Source organism: Aplidium turbinatum, chromosome 5, assembly GCF_918807975.1.
Source record: "Aplidium turbinatum chromosome 5, kaAplTurb1.1, whole genome shotgun sequence".
NCBI lineage: Eukaryota > Metazoa > Chordata > Ascidiacea > Aplousobranchia > Polyclinidae > Aplidium > Aplidium turbinatum.
This window is the reverse complement of record NC_137476.1, coordinates 26,014,344-26,034,941: the sequence shown is the minus strand read 5'-3', so window position 1 is coordinate 26,034,941 and position 20,598 is coordinate 26,014,344. Positions and strand designations below refer to the sequence as shown.

The following is a 20,598-nucleotide window of genomic DNA, read 5'->3' as shown; positions in this document are numbered from 1 at the left end:
TGATAAACTAAACTTTGTATTTTGACAGTGTTATCTCGACAAACTTTATCTCGTGCTTCTTTAGTAGTTAATGGATTGAAACCTAAAGTTGTTAAAAGTATATTTTTAAAGATTTCTTGCTCATATCCTGTCAGCCAAAATCCGCTAATATTCATACTAAATGATAGATTCCCCTGCTAGTATTAGATTTTCTTTTAGGCTTACATACGATAAAGTAATCGTTTTAGTTGCAAAGGAAACGGTTTAGTCATTTCAACAATAGGATTTCTATGAAATCGTGGCTTAATATTCAGCATTAAACAATGCCGCACCAATTTAGTCAGTGTGGCCGGTTGGTAAATTGCTTACCTTGTTTCTAGTAGATTGTTTATAATGTTTCCTGGTAATGTACGGAACGCATTGCTGCAAATATGTTGGCTTGTTGCACGGCACAAACATTTTGTACTGTTTTCAAAATGTTTGTTGATTTTTAGTCCTTGATATCAACGGTAAAAAAAGTAACGTATTGTTGAGCATTGCCCTCAGCACACACATGTCTCAAAGGGTCCCTGGGTATAAGTGGGATCCACTTGGAGAACCAGTATAGATGATGTTTGCTTCAACAAAATTTTTTCTCCTTTTTGCTTCAGACGAAGGAAGTCGTTAGCAGTCACGCTTCTTTCATTGTTATTGGAATTATCCAGTTTATCTTTATGCGGCATATCTGTCGAAATCAATATTTTTATCATTCGAACTGTAAATGTTGCAAATTTTAACAATCCCCTTATAATTTAGTGCCTAGATACGAAAATGCAGCGAAATCAAACTACTGGACCATGACGAGAGAAGGCTTCGAAGAGTTTGGAAACGAAAACAGCTTCAAAAGACGACGAAGACGAGGTGCTGCTTTGGCCCCAATTTCGGCTTACAAGGCCAAAAAATACCAAAATGAAGGTATGGCCAAAAGCCGCGTTGCAAATTTTACCATTTTTACTTGTAAAAGTCGTAAAATTTGTTGCAGCCCATTTTGACAAAACCCCAATCAGCTATGCCTTAATGGTTGTTTAATTTTATAACATGTTTAGTGCCTTTTGCCTCTGTAACAGAATAGCCTACTCCCATAGGACTGTTTGACTAACCAAAGTATCCTTTCAAGACTTGTTGATAGACCGTACATCAAACAACCATATGTTTTCGCTTGTATCATAACAACTGCGTATTAACGCCGAAGAAATATCAATCTCGCCTTGGGATTGTGTTAATGCTCATCAATTGATATAAATCTGGTTTGAAAATTAACTGAAGAGCTCCAGCGGGATTCAAGATTGTTTTTCTAATCAAACTTCTTCCAATCACGGATTTTAAAAGAGATGCAACATTCAAACGTTTGACAATGTGTTACAAGCAGTAAGCACAGACTAAGGAGTCATGATATTTTGATATATTCAAGCTACTTCTTTTTACTTTCTAGCCAAAAACAACAAAGCTAAAACAGAAGCAAGAAATCAATCATCTGCGGGTTCTGCTGCAACAACCAACGGTTCAGATGAAGGATACTCTGCACCTTTTCATCCGCAAATCTTGGGTTTTGGTGGAGCTTGGGCTGCCGGTTTTCGTCCGGAAGAAAACGCTGTGAAAAGCAGAAAAAGATCCCAAAGTCCCCTTGGAAAAGAAGGAGTCAAACATCCACGAATGTTGGTTCTCAAGCAAGGAGATGGTCCCAGTTTAGGTACATAGATTAGAAATAAAAAAGTGTTTGATTTTAACATTTAATAGCGCCAAATTAGTCTAGCGTTCCATTTAAAACTGCCGGTTGTTTGTTTTCATTTCTTGAGGTGGTTAAAATGTAAATCATTGGACCGTCATGACACGAAGAGTCTTTTGTAACTTTAACACGTTTCTTAGTTGCTTATTTCTCATTTGTTATTCAACCAACCAGCGCTCATAGCATGATTGCAATCTGTCACACTACGAGTAATTTCAAACGTGTGTGCAAAGCATACGCAACGTAAACTTAATGCAGTCATTCTTCCTTATTGTTAGTCCGAAAGTGGATGTTTTTTACACGTTTCGTCATTAAGTGACCACTTTATGACGCAGTAACCAACCGAACAGTCACCGGAACCTATGGCCGGATGTGTGACGTTATGCACCCTTCACGTGTCCATCATGTTTACATCACGTTTTGGCAGTCGATTATCACGCGTGATTGACGTATGTCAGAGTAGACAATGGCCGAGTCTAGATTTTGCTAAATTGCAAGATAGTTGGCTGAGATTCCGGTTTCTTTTGCCTTGCTTTGTCGTTTGGTAGCCGCCATTGTCATTCCATGATGGTGCGACGTGCAAAAGAGCAAACTTCGTGTTTACAAGTTGTTATCTTCAGTATTTTCACCACAAACAAAATGAATAATGGTAAACAAGATTTTAGCTGAGTTAGCATTGGCCAGCGGAAATGCTTCGATAGCTAGAATCAAGGGGATTGGGTAATAGTTTTAAACGTTTTGGGGAAATTATTGAATGCACTGAATGACAGCATTTAACATTTCAACTGATTTTGTTTTCAGGGGGAATTAAAAGCGAAGAACAAAAACGTCCGAACTCCCTGTCTTCAGTGGAAGAAATGCAAGGAACTCTTAATTCCTTTAGCAAGACTCTCTTGGACTCATCCATGCTAGCAAAAGCTCCCTTCAACCTCCTCACGTCCAGTTCTCAGCCATGGATTGCGGCCACGCAAAAGAATCTCATGGCCACATCCGGGCTATTGATGCCGTCTCTTATGCAAACCAACCGGACATCCTCTCCTTCAGGGAAATCTGCGGAAAACTCCAGCAATGACGAAGGTTACAACCCAAGTGAAACCCCTGTCATGATGGACGGCATTCAGGTAATTGATGTTCAATCAACTGTAACCCGGCACTGTTGTCACAAAATTTGTTTATTGTAGTTGAATGAATTGTTACCACACCAATTAAACGAAGTTTTATTCATAGATTGGATGTGAACTGACTGTCCGTTACGAATCCTCCGAAGTCATGGTCAGACATTTCCGCTGCCAGTTTTGTTCATACACTGATTCTCACACGTCCAGCGTTCTACTAGAGCAGCACGTTCAATTGCTTCATCCCCTGGAAGTTACTAATGCCAAGGCTAAAGCTGTCGCCGCAGCCGCGGTTGCTAAAACTCAAAAAGAACGATTAGCTGCTGAAAAATCTGCAGGTAAGTTAAACGATTCGACGTTTTTCGTTTAGTTTAAAATTTCGAAGGAAAAAAAACTCACGTTTCATGTAAATTTTTCTACAGAATCGCAAGAGAGATTGATGTCGTTTCAAAACATGATCTCTGGCCTTTCTCCAGGATCCATGATGGCCGCTTGTCAGTCTAATGCTCAAAATCTACTTGCAGCTGCTCAAGCAAGTGGTGAGTAGATTGCATATTTTTGGAAAATTGTAAACGTTGAATAAAATTTGAAAGAGGTATGTCTTATTTTCTATGATTGGAAAGATAAGTGTCTTGTGAGGTTGCTTATTTTTCTTATTTTTTGACTTGCTGATTAATTTTATTTGCTTTCACAGTGAACAACGGAACCCCAGGGTTTCCATACGGTGCATCTTTTTCTTCCGGTCTTTTGGACGAGTCTGTCATGCGTTCTCTCGCTGAACAGGCGACAGCGAGTCAGGCCAGTGCCGTCAGTGGTGATCACGACAACGCTTTCCCCAACATGGACGCGTTCGCTTTCCAACGACAGCAAGTGCTGAACAACGCAATTCAGCAAGCAGCCGCCGGTAAGAACATCATCATCATTATTGTTATCATTCCTCTTTTAGTTGCCGCCGATTTCCGGCTTGTTTTTGGGATTAAAACGTTGCTGCTCTGTTTGGTAAAATCCGATCTCGGCAATACGAGATGAAAAACAAGAGAACTGAAAACTGTAATTTGTCTGATTTCTCTTTCAGCATCCACCTCCACTGTTTCATCTCAAGAGCAACTCCGCTTATTCTACCAGCAGTTGGCCATGCAAAATTCTCTTTTCGCCAATTCTGCCGGTTCCTTGGCTGCAGGTTTTCCGCTTCAGGTAAATGTTTTTACAAAATATAAAACACCATACTCAAGAACTTTTTATATGATTGTCGTTTATGCAAAAAGTGTCGACATTGTTTGAAATTCTCACTTGGAACCATTTTATTTCAGGTCCCTGCTGGTTCCAATCAGCAACTATGGCAATACAAGCAAAAGCTCTACAATCAAATGAAAGCTTTGTCGGAAGACAGTGCAAGAAATGTATCTTCTCCTAACAAAGGTAATTTGCACAAGAAAGTACACCAACGCATGTTTAGTTGTTCATACTAATTACAGTAATTAATTAATAATTATACATCACTTCTCATTCTGTTACTCTGCACTGCAGTGGCCACTGTTGTCTTCATGATTTTTTTGTGATGCCAAATATGTGACAAATTGCAGTTTTGTTAGAACCCTAACAGGTCGTTAATTTATGTTCTTTTTTCAGATAAACCAGGAGTCAATCGGCAAAACTCTTCTCCTTGCAATAGTCCTTCTTCTCAACCAGATGCTGAAGTGAATGCCAAGAAAATCTCTCACAGCTTGGTAAGAAGTTGTTACCTCATTATTTTTTTTATTGCCTCACAACAACTTAACGGCACATAAAGAAAAATGTTTTTTTTTTTAGATTAAGGTTTTAAATAAATACGTTTTTGACTCAGAAGCAATGTCCCCGATGCGACTTCACTGCCAAAGAGAACCACGCCCTTGAACACCATTACCACAAAGCTCACAGCCAATCAAACGTCGTGACGTCATCAGATGAGCTCACCAACAGAAGCTCACCGAACTTGAATGGGTAAGTGATTGTTTTACAATTGTTTTTAATCGGAGTTGATTTTTCTGGAGGTGTTTGGTTGTCTTAAAACTTTGCAAAAAAAGCCGTATTCCGAGTTAAAAAAAATGCCCAATGCTCATGCTTTCAGTTTGAATTGAACAAACACGTTTTCCAACAGTGTTTTAAGTCGCCAATTATTTATAAATAGTATTCCAATTAGCTTTGTAGCCACCTACTTGCAGCTTGCTACCCACTTTGCTCATACTTGTTTAAACCTTTCATGGTTTTGCCACATTTTTCGTTTATTGATGCTCTGGCATATTGCTTACCATGTAAGCTGCTAGTACTTTTCACCCGGATGTACCAATGACGAAAAACAAAACGTTGTAATATAACTTAGATTAACTAAACACCAATACTTATGGTCACGTTTGAGCAAAACAGTTAAGTCGAAATTCATCTTCGGATCATATGCCCAACGCCTAATTCTCCTGTTTCCATGTTTCGCAATGAAAACAATTTTACCAGTTTTAAAAAGAAAATTCTTGTCAAGTTTGCAATGAATTGGTGCAATGTGTTACACCATCGCTGACAAATCGTGATTTATCAACACTGGAGTTGGTTGCGTAAATACATCGCTGCTGATGTTAAAGTAAACGACGTATTTTGGTACATTTCACAATGTTCTGTGGGGGTTTGTCACATGTTTTTGCTGATGGTTTGTCCGTTGTTTGATATTTTTCAAAACCAAAACTTTTTTCTTGCTGTACCAGCTATCAATAAACTTCAAAAACTTGTCTTGCGTGATGTTAGTCCACGCTTTCAATCGCATGACTAACAGTTTTAACTGAACAAAGAAAAATCGGTCTTTTAAAAAGCTGTTTCTTTTCTGAATTTTCTCTCAGAGCAGTTTTTCTTCCTCGTGTTGTTGCCTGACGTTTTCGCAACGATAATTTGCGTTTTGTTTGCAAAAAGTGGTAGAATCATCAACTGAAGAACCTTGTGTTTCATTTTCGAACTATTCAACAATGCGTCAGTGTGTTTCTAAGCAAATTCTGTCAATATTTTCTTCCCGAAAACATTTTTCCTGGAGGTTGTTTGGTTCCAAAAATTACGCTTCCGCTTTGATGCGCGTCAGTAGACGTTGAATCGACGTAAAAATAGCCAGTTTTTTTAATGGTTTGTTTGTCGCATATGACCCTCAGTTTGAAATGGTAAATAATTACACACCAGGATACTGAACATTAGAAATTGTCAAGTTTTTCAGAAAACAAATTTATTAGAAATTTATGTTCTAAAAATATTGATAATAATCAAAATGGTTGACTGAGTTAATAGGAAAGATCGTTCATTGTTGTTTATTTTTGGTTCATTTGTTTGCTTTTAGTTTTATCATGTTTATGCGCAGTTGCATGTAGCAGTTTTTACAGCTTGAATTTCTGAAGTTAGTTTTGACATTATCTTTTCAAAATCACCGATTTATAGCAAAAGAGTGAAAAGCTTTCTATCATAGTTTGGCGTAGCTTTAAAGTCCCATCCTTGCCATCACTGTTTCAAGAGATAAAAATATCGTATGGGTTCGTGCAGGCAAACTGACGATGCTATTAACTGGTATCAGCTCTTGTTGACGTATCGTTATGTTTTTCATTCGCATCATTGAATAAATATTTTCATTCAACTTCTTCTATCAATTCCTGGGGGTAACAATTTTACGAATTTTGACTGTGGGAGGTATACGGCTCTGAGCATGGAAACCAAATTGTTTCTCGCTGTTCGATCAAGCTACATAACAAATTAATCGATGCTGTCATCGATGTTGCTTCATTCTAGCAAGCTAAATTGATCCTTTTTACGTTGATTCAACGTGTTCAGTGTGAAACAAACCAATTTTACTTCCTGGATCATGACAGACAACAACTTGTTGTTTTTGATGTTTCGTAATTTTTTATCAAATCAATGTCTTGCGACGTTGCAGTGACAAAAAGCCACGTGAAATTACCAACTTCCAACAATTTCCTTGTTTGTTTTACAAAGGAAAACAACAGCAGAATTGCGAACGCAAGTTGTATGTCCAGAGTTGTTTTTGCACGAAATTACGTAACATGGGCAAAGAACACAACGCGGGTTTCCGAGTTGTTTTTACAAAATGTTGATTGTATTAGTGAGAACAAAAATATGTAGTCAATAGTTTTCAGAAACGGCCGCTCTGTAAACATGCTCTTTCGTTCATCCTCAAGTAACCCTACATGGCGTCACAATTTCGTCACCCATCAAAACAACTTGATAGGTGATAGAAAAAATTGAACAAGAAAAAACTCCAATTAATTGTATTTGCGCTGACAACTACCGTATGCTTGTTTTGTATTAGTGGATGTTCGACGAACGATAAAAACGCTTGCGAACATTTTTTTGATGTAACATTTATGTAACATCTCTACTCGTGTGACATCTTTTGATGTTTTCATCACATTTGAAATTGCAACTCAGTTAAAACTCCCATTGGCAAGGCGTTGAAAATAGTAAATCATGGAGCATTAATGTGAGACATTTTTCATTTCATGAAGCTTTTAATGGCTTCGCTTTTACTACCGAACCCTGCTTTTATTCGACGTGATATCACAGATTCGGAATGCCTCATTTTGAAAACAAGATTTCAGGACCTTGTTTCCATCAGCGCTTGAAAAGTCTATCGATTTCTTGTGTTGTTTTAGCATGATTTGACGTTGTTTTTGTCTAGTACGGAATGAGTTAAACTGCAAACAACAGCTTAAGTTGTTGTAAATAAGTTTTAAGACCAAAACATACGGGCTCTTGACAACTGAAGCATCGCTTCGTCGATGGCATACTTGTCGAAAAGCGGCTGCTCTTCCTCAGTGAGGTTGTCTTTTTTGTTGAAACTTCTTTTGATATTTCTGAGTCCATAAGTTGTTTTGACGGGCCATTTTTAGCGAAACGCAGCATCTGGTAAACGGGTTAATTTGACATTTTGAATAAATTTGTTTTTGTCTAGGGTGATTTCAAAAGGCGTACAACGCTTTTTGTGTGAATTTTAGCTGAAAAATGCTGCAGAAAATGTAAACACTCCGATGTGATACGAAGAGCGCAATATTTCTAACTGCTGTTTCTGTCGAAATTTGATTGGTCTTCTTCTGTCACGTGGTCGTGACCTTCAATCTCAAAGCAAGAGCTGCATGAGCATGTTGTCTCCTGATATTTACTTGTGATTTTGTTTGGAACACATCATTCTTAGACAAAAACAACAGCGACGGCTATATACTGAAGCAATGTGTTGCTATAAGAAGTGATCGTTGACACTAAAAGTTTGTTTCATTTTAAGGAAGTGCGAATGTGTCGTGGCAATGTGCTGAATGAACAGAACAAATTGTGTCTGGTTAGTTTCTTATCCATTGTCTCAAGCAGTACTGTAGTGTAAAGCAATTCTCAAAGCAGTCTTTGCAGAAGCTTTATGAAAAAGCGATTTCAAATTGAGCATACCCGATGCCTTTTATATGGTATATTTCAAGTTAACTAAGCGTCAAATGGCATCATGTAACAAAAAGTGACAGTTTTTATGAACTAAACTCTTTAAAATCAAATCATTAAACAAAGTAAAGCTCATGAAACAAAACAATGCAAAGCTAAAGAAAACGAACTAAAGTTTTTGTTTCTAAGCGGCCTTGGTGGCCTTCTTCAACCGCAGTCAGTCGCGTGCGAATGTAAGTTTTGTCTTCCAGAGAAAACGAGTCAATGTTATATCACGTAAATAAACACAGCATACCTCAATCTAAGCTCGCACGCAATCTGCACTGTCAGTCTATCCTGGGGCTACGATTAGCGAAGATCAAGGTTTATCCGGCGGCGCTAAGACATGATTAAAACAAAATAGAAACGCCGTGATTCTTGAAATCAATTTCCGCTTTGTTTCTAGGTGAACAAGTTTGAAATCATAACAAATTGACACCCAATGCACCTTATCGAGGTGCACTTGCTAGAAATTTGTAATTTTTTCTTCTACATTGTTCTGAAGGTCACGTTTTTGATGAATTGCGATCAAACTGTTCAATTTTAACGAGAAAATGACAAGATTTTTTGAGAAATCTAAACATTGAAAGTGTTTTTGTCAAACGAAAGAATTTGAGAACTGATTTAAAGTATTTTCTTGCATTTTTTTTTTGGAAGCCATTTCAAATTAAAACCTTGATTCACAAAGAATGTTGAAATTAAATTATCGGTTTTCAAAACACAAAATCAATTTTTGTTTAGTTTGTTCTTTGGTCATATCTACAACGGTTTTGATCGTCACATCAACGACAATACTTTGAGGCTGAGCTGACCGCCACTGGCCGCCATGTTGCTAATGAAAAACAATTCGCTTTCTATTATGTGATAATTTTGGTGAATTTTTTTAAAAACACGTTTTTATAAGGTTTAAATATGGTTCTAAAATTTGAATAGATTGATTGAGCGTTGATATTATTGATGTAACTCAAGATTCGTCGTTTGTTTTTCACAATTGTTTTGCTCATGTGAACTTTGAATGCATGCAAATATCGTTCTCCGAACATGTGAGAACTTTTTTTGTTAAAAAAATCCCCTTTTTCAACGATGGTCGACTATGGGCTAGGCCGAACAACCACACTGCCATTCGCACGCCAGCCGCTTTAAATATAAACACCAATAATATTTATTATGTTTCATGTGTAAACGGTTTATCTCAAGCACTTTTTTGAAGACGTTTGGGTAACGAAAACTGATGGAAAATGGTGTTGTGATCTGAGCCTCGCGTGACAAAAGCAAAGAAGATTGCAATCTTTGAAGCTAAACAATGTGAAGGCCAAAAACCGCAGCTTCTTAAAATGTTTTTTTTGCGGTCTAGCAGATGACTTGGCTGAAATTGACGCATTTTTCGTTTGTTTGTTTTATGTAAATTTGGAAAGTTTTTTTTTTTTATAACTTATCAAAGTAGCAGTTTGGAATCCTTGCGACGAAGAATTATTTATAAAACGATGAAGCAACTTCGAAAGCGATCCGAGTCACCGCTTTAACATTCGCAGCATTTCCCTTTACCTTATCAAACATTGCAAGATACCGTGAAACATTGCCAAAGCGATAAAGGTCTAATTTGTCAGGTGTGGTGACATGTTTTTAAAGATGTTGGCGATTGCTTTCAAGATGTAAACCGGTTCACTGGTTGTACAGAAACAGATTTCCACAAATCTCTGGCCACACTTTTCTTTTCGGCCTGTGCATTAGTGTTTCGTTTAATCGAATCCTGGTTTATCAACAACAGGATGTTTTCTCTAAATCGAGCTTTTCTGACAATTCAAATGTCAATTTCAAGAAAAGGCTACGTTTTGGGCTTGCAAAATGTTAGATTTTTTACATTTTCTTGAAAATTTTTAAGTGCTATTATTCTGCTTAATCAGATGCTTCATAAGAACTGGTGTTTTAGTTTTTGCACACGCATTTATTTTGGATACTAGAAAACTTTTTTATCTTAATATAACTTAGATTTAATTTTTTTTTTTCACTTCAATGTTAATTTGAATTTTGAATATTTTCTTGTGATACAAGTGAACTGTGAGTATCAACACTTGCTTCTTTGGCATCAGCAACGAAAAAGACCTTTTCGCTCCCAGTTGGGTTCAAGAAACCTTTTCAAATTTTCTGATAAATGTTGTTTTGAAAATAATGGTTGCTCTCATCACGTGACGTATGTGCGTGAGAACAAGACCGCCATCTTGAAACCGAACCCCCATGTTATCTTGTTTACGTTTGGCTTCTTTTCCACTTTGTTTTCTTTTTACTTCTCCAGCTCTTTCCTTATCTGGCGTGCAATCGTCTGGCGCACGTGTGTGCACGCGTAACAACGCATGAATGATCGAGTGCGAGAACAATCACGCCAGCCTTGACTTGTAAAAAAATAATAAACTGATCTTGTTAACAGCGGCGCGTGCTGTTTTGGGGAGCTATATCAAAGAAAAGATGGTTATTTGCATAAGATATATAACCCCGACATTTGAAAAGGTCAATCCAAGATAACGTCTTGGCACTTTTGCACCAAGCATTCTTTTCTTGAATAAATTAAGAAATCGTTGTTTTTGCCTTCCAAGATGAAAACTAAACTCAGAAATTACTCAAATGGGGTAATGAATGATTTTTCTACAACTTTACACAGAGGTCAGATGTCCATCTTTCACCTAAGCCCATATATTCTCCCATCCTTTTTTAGCATCATAACATTTTTATTAGCCAAAACTCTAAATTGTGTATGGAAGAGGTTGCTTTTTATGTTTTCTCAGAAATTTCCTTTGCAGAACTTATTTACTATTTCTCAACTATTCGTGCTTGGATTTAACCTCATCAGGTCATTTCGAAACTTTTCAGAAAACGTTAATTTCAACAAAATAATTCTAAAAAAATGTTTAGGGGTGGGTGGACTGCCTGAAAGTCACGCCAAGGGCAATAACTGTAGCGCATTTATGACTTGACGTTTAACCAGCAACTTACGACATTGAATCAATGAAAATGTTTTGTGTTTTGAAGTTGATAAAACATGAGATTCGACATTAAATAAACAAAGTTGCTTTTTAAAAACATGCGGTAAGATCATTCTCACGCAAGGATAGTCCAAAAACCAACTCGTTCAATTTTCCCCCGTTTAACGTTTGATGATGTTGACCTTACTTAAAAATACTTTATTGTTCACTGCACAGTGCGTGGTGGTGACTCACTCTTTAACTTTCTTCAGTTCAGTAATTTTTGTTTATATTTGCCTGACCTAAAACAGGCTGCTTCGCACGCTATAGCACCATACGATTATTATCGAAAAATCATGCCCGGATTACGGCTTTTTTCGTGTATGGGACCCAATGTTACCGCTGAGGTTATGGTTAAAATTAGCTGGTTGTTTACCTTCTGAAATCGTGCTGGGAGAAATGTGGTTTCAGTTTAAATTTGACCTCAATACCTTTTCTTTGCACAGGGCGAACAATGAAACTGCAGCAAGGGACAACACTCCCCAACCTGACAACCAGAAGTATGAAGAGGTAAGTTTTAGAATTGCTTTGAACGTTATTGAAAAACAAAGATGCTCCATTATAACTTGTTGAAGATTTTAAGTACGGACAGTGAGTTTTTAGATTGATTTATGCCGTATTTTTTAAAAAGGGATTCTGTCGTGTTTTCAAGCTCACTTTAACTGATGTTTTATTCAATAGCACTGCAACAGTCCACTGACGTCATCTGCTTTTCCCACTCCTCCACTCTCGAACTCGCCATCTTACGTCAAACGTCATTTTGCGCCTCTCGACCTGAGCGGAGTGAAGGAAGAAGAGTTACGAAAATCCCCGAGCGTCATGGCAACCACGTCCACACAGACCGCAGCAGAATCGCTCACCAAAGACGACTCCAGCGAATCTCGAACGTGCAATCACTGTGACATTGTCTTCGGTGACGAAATGATGCACGCGCTTCATGTAAGCTGTCACGACAAGACCGACCCGTTTAAATGCACGATCTGCGGCCAAATGTGCAATGAAAAATATTACTTCAACGTCCACCTTTTGCGAGGACTTCACCAAACAAACAGCAACGGTGCAAACTCAAAGCCAGAACTTTTTCAAGAAGAAGCAGTCAGCCAAGAAGACTACGCAACTACTTCGCGTCGGCATAGTAACAGCAGCGACACGTCATCGGTGACTAGTCGCAGCCGATTGAACAGCGACAATAGCGACACGGCTTCTTATCAGCAGTAAAGTCGAGCGTTTTTATAGCTGTTTTTTTATTGTTTTTAACGTTTCAGTCGAACAAAGTCACCGGACCAAAGTAATTCAGCTATGCATATCCTTGAAATTATCTCCTTTCGTATTTTTACATGTTCCATGACCCGTCGTGACCTGTTGTTGCTCACCTGCTATTCAAACTTAAACCTTTACAAATTCAATTCTGTTTCAACTGCTGCGACATTATGTTTTTTTGGTTTGTTCTCAAGTGACATCACTTTTAATCATTTTGTTGCGAGGTTCCGTATTTATGTGTTGTTTCGATTGGTAAATTGCGATTTCTTACGTTTGCTTGACGTAAAAATATGGTAATTTTGCACTGACGCTTGTATCTGAAGGCTGCTAAACGTGTGTTTACGTTCTTTTTAGCTTTTCGCCGGCTGTTGTTTGTTTTATTTATTTTTCTTGAAACTGTCTTTTAAAATCAATAATTCAACAATCTGGAAAAAAACTCATAAAATATTTAAATAACATTTTCACAAATTACGTGATGTTTTTTATTTCTACCAGGATTTCTTACAAATAAGCATTCAATAACAAAATTATCCAAATGGCATTTTTTCGTTTTGGTATGTTCATACAGCTTTTTTTGTATGTTGATTTCACGTTTTTCTACGTTAAATAAATGAAAGTGAATGTCGTAATCAGATGTACTGTGTCAGAAGAGAACAATAATTATTTTGTGAACTTCTCTAATTTGCCATCTGCTTGCGATGACTTTGTATATATATCGAATAATTCAAATAAAATGAACTCAAAATCTCGCGATTGCGATGAAGCTGTGGTAGCTGACAACCATGAGGATTGTTTACACCAGTAATCTGTGTTTTGTTTGAGTATTTTTTAGTTTTTGAGACCACAGGTTTTGTTCTCGCAAAGAAATAAAACACTTATCATAAGGATTTGAAGGAAGGCGATTGCGGCACTTTGAGGTGAATCCGGCAACCCTCGATAACGGGGACATCACCGGATTAAAACATGACTACTACTAAAGAAATGAAGCGATCCGTAGTCAAAAGCCAGTGCTGATTAGTAGTTGTTTGCGCATTGTACGAAAAAACATAAGCTTTTTTGTTTTTAAGTACGATAGTTGATACAGCTGCAAAATGTGAACAAGGAAAAAGTTCCTCTCTAGAAAATGTTGACATGGTTTAAACCTACCGTAGCCTATATAAATTATAACAGATTAGTTCAGTTGTTTTCATTTTTGACCATCACAGCGAAAACAATACGCGTCAATATAGTGAAAGTCTAGAAAAAAGTGGAAGCAACAAAATCCGAACGTTAAAGTGTGCTTGAGACCGAAATAAGTTTAGAAATGGCACCGTCGCAATGGAAGCCCAAAAGCGAAAGATTTGTTTCAGCAATTACGAATTGTAAAAGTAACCGGAAAATGGTAGAAAGAAGATTAAAGAAGCACGAGATGAAAAACTAGCAAACAGCTTAACTCTAAGTGGCTGTGAGTTTAAGGTCAGTTAAACAAAAGTGTTGCCAAATTTTTTATAAATTTCAGGTCAAATGCTGTTTTTGCAATGCAGCTTACCTGTTAAAACTACTTCAAAGTTTAACGATAAAACTTCAACTTACCAATAAAATGGGGTAAAAAATGTAAACTACAAATAAAATTTAAAACCTAAAAATTTATTATTGTGGAAAATGCTGCACTAAGTACAAAATGTTTCATGTAATTATCGTTTTGCAAAGTTAATATCAATGTTTTGTGCAATAAAGTTATAATTTATTTTCAATAAGTAGCGGTTTAAGTATGGTAGTCCAAATTTTCCGGTATCACTGCATTAATGAGTTGGTTCAAATTAATTTTCTGCGGTTTTGAAAATTTTGATCTGGTTTAAACAACACAAAGACTGGCAAATTACAGAACATCTCGTAGCAGTTGCATGTAAATTGCCCAAATCCCACATGCGTTTTTTCCCAAGAAAGTTCAAAAATGCCCAAATGTCTGGTATTTTTGCATGTTATAGGCTAGCTTACATATAATATACAATTAAAACAAAATGCACATCGTTTCATGCAGCTTGAAAAAATATCTATCGTTTGTAAAAGGAGAACCTGTATGTGAAAACTTGAAACCGTTGAAGTTTAATTTGTTGCACTCTTGTATTTTTGACTTTTTGTCAAAATTTGTATGATCACCTTGCGTTTCTTCCACACAAACTAATAACAGCGTGCCCACCGTTGAATAGGCTACTCACTGCCCTGTTAACTACTGTCCAATAGTTTCTAGCCTATCAGTGGAGCAAAAATAGTTGAAATGAGTGAATTCACTGAATTGACATCCAATGTCAAATCAAACGTAGTTTTGAAAAATATTGCGTTACCAATGCACCAGTAACAAACTGAAAGTGGAAGCATAGCAGGTCGTTTTCTTTTTGGTCGATTTACAATAAATCATAAAATTTGCAATAAAATTCCGATTCCGGCTGTTCACTCTTGCTGTTATAGGTTCTCTGCAAAGCCGGTGCCAATTTAAAAAAGAAAGCAGATTATTATTTTCAATCTATATTCTTGGTATTTTGCAAAATGATTCTAAATTTTTTAAAACAATCCAGAAAACGGTCAAATATCCGTGGATTATAACAAATCATCTTGTTTGCGTTTTTTGTGCTGGTAATGCTTCAACAATTTGAACTAAGGCAATTATAGCAACATATGAAATTTGGCTATTATGTTTAATTGTTGTTTTCATTTTTCTGGTGTTGTTGTGTACAAAGTACAGACTATGCAAGATAATCAATGGGCTAGTTGCTAATCAATCTCTTCAAAAATGTGTTCTCTTTTTCAGCGATAAATATATGGTGGCATTAACCTTAATTTTAAATAAAGTCAGATCAAAAATATGAAGTAAAGAATGGCAAAAATTCACCGTAAAAATGCAAAATTAACTTTCTTTTTTTATTGTGCAAAATTGTCTACTCTCAAGTCTCAATTGTAATCTTGTGACCTGGCATGGTTGCTTCATAAAATGCACAACACAGAAAGTAGGGCTGCAAGAGAAATTAAAAAAAATTTGATTCCGTAGAAAAGGGGCGTTGTCGCACGCCTCCGAAAGCAGAGCAGGTGATAATTGGCACAACTGAGAACATTTTGTTGAACTTCAATAATACATTACTTTACAAAAAATAGATGACTTGCTTTATATTTTTTTGATGATACAAGCGGAAACAAGATACGGATCTTCTGATTCGGTAACTGCTAGATCCTGCAATTATTAGGGTACAAGTTTATCTCGATTTTTTGACATTTAGTCGATGAGAGTTGTTTGTTGAAAAAGAAATATTGCTAATCCGACATTCAAAACCTGCTCACCGTATTAGCAGCTGACCAGCGCTACGAAACTCATCACAATGTTGCCAGATGCCGCCACAAATGTTCCCCACAGTCGCTTTACAAATCACCCAATCAGAACGTCATCCCACTAACACTTCCATACCGCACATCGGCTGCAAATATGTTTCTGCTAATTTCAAGGTAAATTCCCAAAAAACAAAACAATTGGGAGTGACATTTTGATGAATATTATTCAGTGTGATCGTCGTTGCACTGTTGCAGTAGGCTACAGTCCTGAGTGGGGACTGTCGTAAAGAGTTTAATATCCTAACTTGTTGGGTTTGGCTACTATTTACTTTTTTTCCAGGCATGGAGGAACCATTTTAAAAGTAGGTGGGCCCAAAGCCGCAGCAGTCAAAGTCAATCCGACGTCTAGGGAGCTTCGCCTCCCAGACCCCCCAAAACATTGTTGTATTACTAATACTTGAAATCGTATATACATTGTGTTTTCATGATTTCTTTCGTGCCAACAAGCGAAAATTTTCCAATTTTGGCCCCGATTTGGCCAAAAAAATTACAAAATTGTTAAATTGCTCTATGGCGCTGTACAAAATATGACGATGTACAGTTGTACACACAAATAAAAGGCAACAAAACACACACAGTTATAATACGAACCTGGGAGTAGCCTAATAATTTGCAGCACTATAGCCTACAGTAAGTGATGTTCGCCTTTCGTGTCCGAAGATGGCCAATCATACAGTAAGTGCATATGTAATGATATCATTGTTTTAACTATTATTATATTGATTGATAGATTGCTCCACCAATCACACGCAACCACACCCACACGTGCTGCCCATCAATAGTGGGATCAACAACAGAAAAGTTTGAAGATAGGATTTCATCATTGATCTATCAAAGATAATCAAACTAGTGTGTATTAAATAAGTGAAGACCTTTTATCGGAACTCCCTCTCTCATTTGCCGTTTTTGCTACCTTTTCAAAGAAATTTGGCTTTCAAAAGTGGATGGGCCAGGCCCACTCAGAAAATAAAGTAGGTGGGCCCAAGCCCACGAGGCCCACGTGGTTCATCCTTGCTTGCTTTTGTCTCTTTTTTTCCCACATTAGACTTGAAGTCCATGATCTTAATATTTTGCATTTATGTTTTCAAACTAGGCAACTTAAGACCTAGATACTTATGTTGGTGGTGGTGGGATTATTGTGCAGTGGATGAAGCTCTCAAATCATGCAAACCTAATCTGACGTCCGGCTAAAACTGGTTGTTGATAAAAACTGCTCGCCTCTGCTTTGTAATATTAGGTGGCCATAGTTGTTGAAGGAAGGACCGCCGAATGTAGAGAACTAGTCACCTTACTTTTGTTAGTACCAGGCCCATAGTCTGATAAAAACCTTTTTTGTCGCTCTCATTCCCCGAAGTTTAGTGACTGAATATTTGACCACCTTTAGTTTTTAAATACAAGCTGGAAGCTTGAAATAGAGTAATTGTTTCATGGATTTTGCAAAAAGATTTTTACATTTTGAAATGCAGAAAGATGACTGCGTTTTGCGCAGAGATATCTAAAGAAGGGGATACGAAGGCTCGGAGCAATTGCTGATTCTCATGACACTAGAAGGGCGGTAGTTGGTACCGCGTTAAACATGCGGTTCTTTTTAAAATTGCAGAAAGTTTTGTAGTGCAGCTGGTACACTCAGCTACACAAGACAGTTAGCAAGTGTTATGTAGAACATATTTAAAGAATAGGCTACTTGTTTGAAAAGACAGTTGAAAGGGGACCAGTTCAGCTGTTTTTTTGACAAAACCTTTGCAGTTGGCTAGATGTAAAGCAAGTATACGGGTAGTTGAATTAACAAGTGATTATGAGCATTCATTGAATATCCCTACCTGGTTGTAATAGTGCAATGCAGGTTGTCATAACAAAGTTTATTAAATTACTATATGTGCCAATTGTCATTTTACCATAAACAGAGATTATTCAAGATAAATAGAAGCCCTTCTATTGTCAGACGTAATAAAAGCCTTCGTATCCCCTTCTCTAGATATCTCTGGCTTTGCGCTGCAAGTCATGCTTTTTTATCGACGAGGCTGCAGTTACTGTGAGAACGCAGCTTTCTAGCGCCACCATGTAATTCTATTAATGCTTTAAACAAAAGTGTTTTAAATGTGAAGGTTCGAGGTAAAAGAACATCAAAACACTTTATGTTTCCATACTTGTAGCCTACTTTCAGTGTCGTCAAATGATCATTACGAAAGCGGCAATCTGTCTTTAAAAACAATCAATTTTTGACTAAGTGACTATGAAGTGGAAAAATTTGACCTTTTTTCGAACTAGAACTTGAAAAGCAATGAATGGAATTTGAATAATTTTAAATTTAGTAAATCTGAAATTTTGGTAAGTGAGCTCTCCAGAATGATTATTATCGCTTGATTAAAGATGGTGATTAGAATCAATATCAGCGTTATCAACTTTCAACAGGTCTACTGATCGAAACACTTCATGTATTTTTAAATATGCCCACATTCGAATAAAAAAATTAATACACATAGATAAAAGATGTACAGTTATATATAGACGCAAGGGTCAATAGAACCCTGAGCAACTCAGGAAAAAAGGAATTCAGCAGAAGACATTATTTTCAGTTGTTACACAATGATATTGGTCATGAAGATAAGAAGAAAACCAATCAAGTGCAGTTTCTATGATCTAAAATCTGAATTGAGACCTAAAAACCACAATCTGTAGGCCTACTAGCCTTCTGAGTAATGCAGTGCTTCTCATCCCATGGGTCGCGATCCAAAAGTGGATCGCCCTTTGATTTGGCTGGGTTGCTGATTGCAGTAGTTTACATGGTTAGACTTATTTATATTTTCCTTCTTTGCTTTCCATTCTTTGCTTTCCTTCCGACCGTTTCTGCAAAAACGTGCACGAAGAAATATGGCTCAAGAAAGTAAACAAAAGATTTACTGGAAGTATTGGTTATCATTGTGCGATCAGTATTATTCTTCAAAACGTGTGGAATTAAGCATTCTTTGCTTCCATGTAATTATAGACGCAAGAAGATAGAGTAGCTTTCATCTGAAACATTCTTGTCGTCTGGTTAGTTTGAAGTGTAGCCTATCAATGACAGTTCTTTACACTGTGGACAGTTTAGCTATTGTTAAAAAAGATTTAGAGCTCAGCTGGTCGGAACGCCTAACCAATCTAATCAAAAAATATAGCTCAAGATGATAGTTGGTATCTTGTATCAAAATGAGTTCAGTATCTACACTTTGGGATCTTTATTTTTTGATTTAGAAGTTTTTGTTGTTGAAGGAGGCTAAGTAGTCCAACTCTTCAGCAAGTGCAGACAAAAAAATTTGAGAAAAACAGTAAAATCTTCTTTGTTATAAGCTACACGGTTTTATAGATGAGTGAAGTTCACAAGATAGGCTATATAATGAACTAACACTTAAGGAGGTTCAATTCGTAGCCTACATTAACTATCGTAAACGAAAATGTCTTTACTTAAGAATCATAGCAAAATATTCAATCTTGGTAAAGACATTTCCGTGAATATTATTGTGAGGAAAGCAAGGATTGTATCAAGTTGGTTCCAGTTACCTGCAGCTAATTTCTCCTTAGTTCAGTAAAAAAAAACCATTCACCAGAAGGCAATAAAGTTAGGGCGCACTCTGCACTAATAAATAATAGCTACAAGGCTCTTACCGCTTAATTTATAGCGCTTTGACGAGATAAGCAACTAATGATACAGAATATTTCTCTTCCGCACAGCGCGTTGAAGCCAGCTCAAAACTTCTGGCGCTCAATTCCCAACTTGGCATTGTCAAAGCTTTTATTGCTGTAGTCTGAAAAACAGTCGTTTTTTTAATCGAGCATTGATGTGGATGCAACAACTCCTAAAAGATATTTTTGTATTTTTAAGTAGGCTTAACATAATTTATCGACCTTATGTAAACGACAAGGGTGTCATATATTCATAAAAAATGCTGAATTTTTAACTTGCTGTTAAAAATTTGATGAGTGATTGAACTTTGTATGGAAAGCAAAATCGTTTAGAAAAAGAACATTTAAGAAGCCAAACTTTTCAAGGCAGCAGGTAGATAGAAGGAAACATAGCCTATATACCACACCCTCTATCGAGAGTTGGAATCAAACAAGAACGCTTAAAAATTATTCAATTTGCTGAAATAATAATGCATATATAATGCATATAATGCAAATATAGCTGTGAGCTTGTCAAAAAGTAGAAAGTTAGTTTGCAATTTGTTATATAAACACAACTACACTAAAAACAACAGATGCACAAACAATTATTTACGACAAGCAATGTTTGGAACACATGTTATCATGGGTTTTTATTCAAAGGTTTATTTTTTTAATCTTCGAGTAAACTTTGGAGTGAATGATCTGAGATTTTCTAAAACGGTCCAAAACAATATAATTCTTAGGCAGACAATAAAGAAAAATAAAATAGTTAGCTAAAGTTACTTTGAAAAAATATGTGTTTTCACTTTAAAAAGGTTAAACACATAAGATACATTTATTTACAAATTAATCATTTATACGAATATACTGAAGTGGCTTTTTAATTTCAGCAGCTCATTGTTAACGCAATTTGATGGCATTCAACATGACAGCTGTATGGGTTAAAAGACATCAAGCTTCAGCTAAATCAGGGGTTCTT

At 36.7% G+C, this 20,598-nt stretch overlaps 1 protein-coding gene across 3 annotated transcripts in view; it reads left to right on the top strand.

The window, feature by feature from the left end:
- LOC145769986 (uncharacterized) overlaps positions 1-13,370 on the top strand; it is a 31,243-nt gene extending 17,873 nt beyond the window's left edge. Inside the window, exons 5-16 of one of the 3 annotated variants that reach the window (XM_082581559.1) lie at positions 775-879; positions 1,451-1,708; positions 2,546-2,865; positions 2,972-3,197; positions 3,282-3,398; positions 3,554-3,763; positions 3,935-4,053; positions 4,170-4,278; positions 4,489-4,586; positions 4,703-4,839; positions 11,804-11,867; positions 12,039-13,370. In XM_082581559.1, the coding sequence (XP_082437685.1) occupies positions 775-879; positions 1,451-1,708; positions 2,546-2,865; positions 2,972-3,197; positions 3,282-3,398; positions 3,554-3,763; positions 3,935-4,053; positions 4,170-4,278; positions 4,489-4,586; positions 4,703-4,839; positions 11,804-11,867; positions 12,039-12,575 (2,300 nt within the window). In that variant the 3' untranslated portion in view covers positions 12,576-13,370. Of the gene's footprint in view, positions 1-774; positions 934-1,450; positions 1,709-2,545; positions 2,866-2,971; positions 3,198-3,281; positions 3,399-3,553; positions 3,764-3,934; positions 4,054-4,169; positions 4,279-4,488; positions 4,587-4,702; positions 4,840-11,803; positions 11,868-12,038 lie in introns of all 3 variants that reach the window. The other 2 variants (XM_082581558.1, XM_082581557.1) reach the window with 2 other exon arrangements.
- Positions 13,371-20,598: the final 7,228 nt, after the last annotated feature.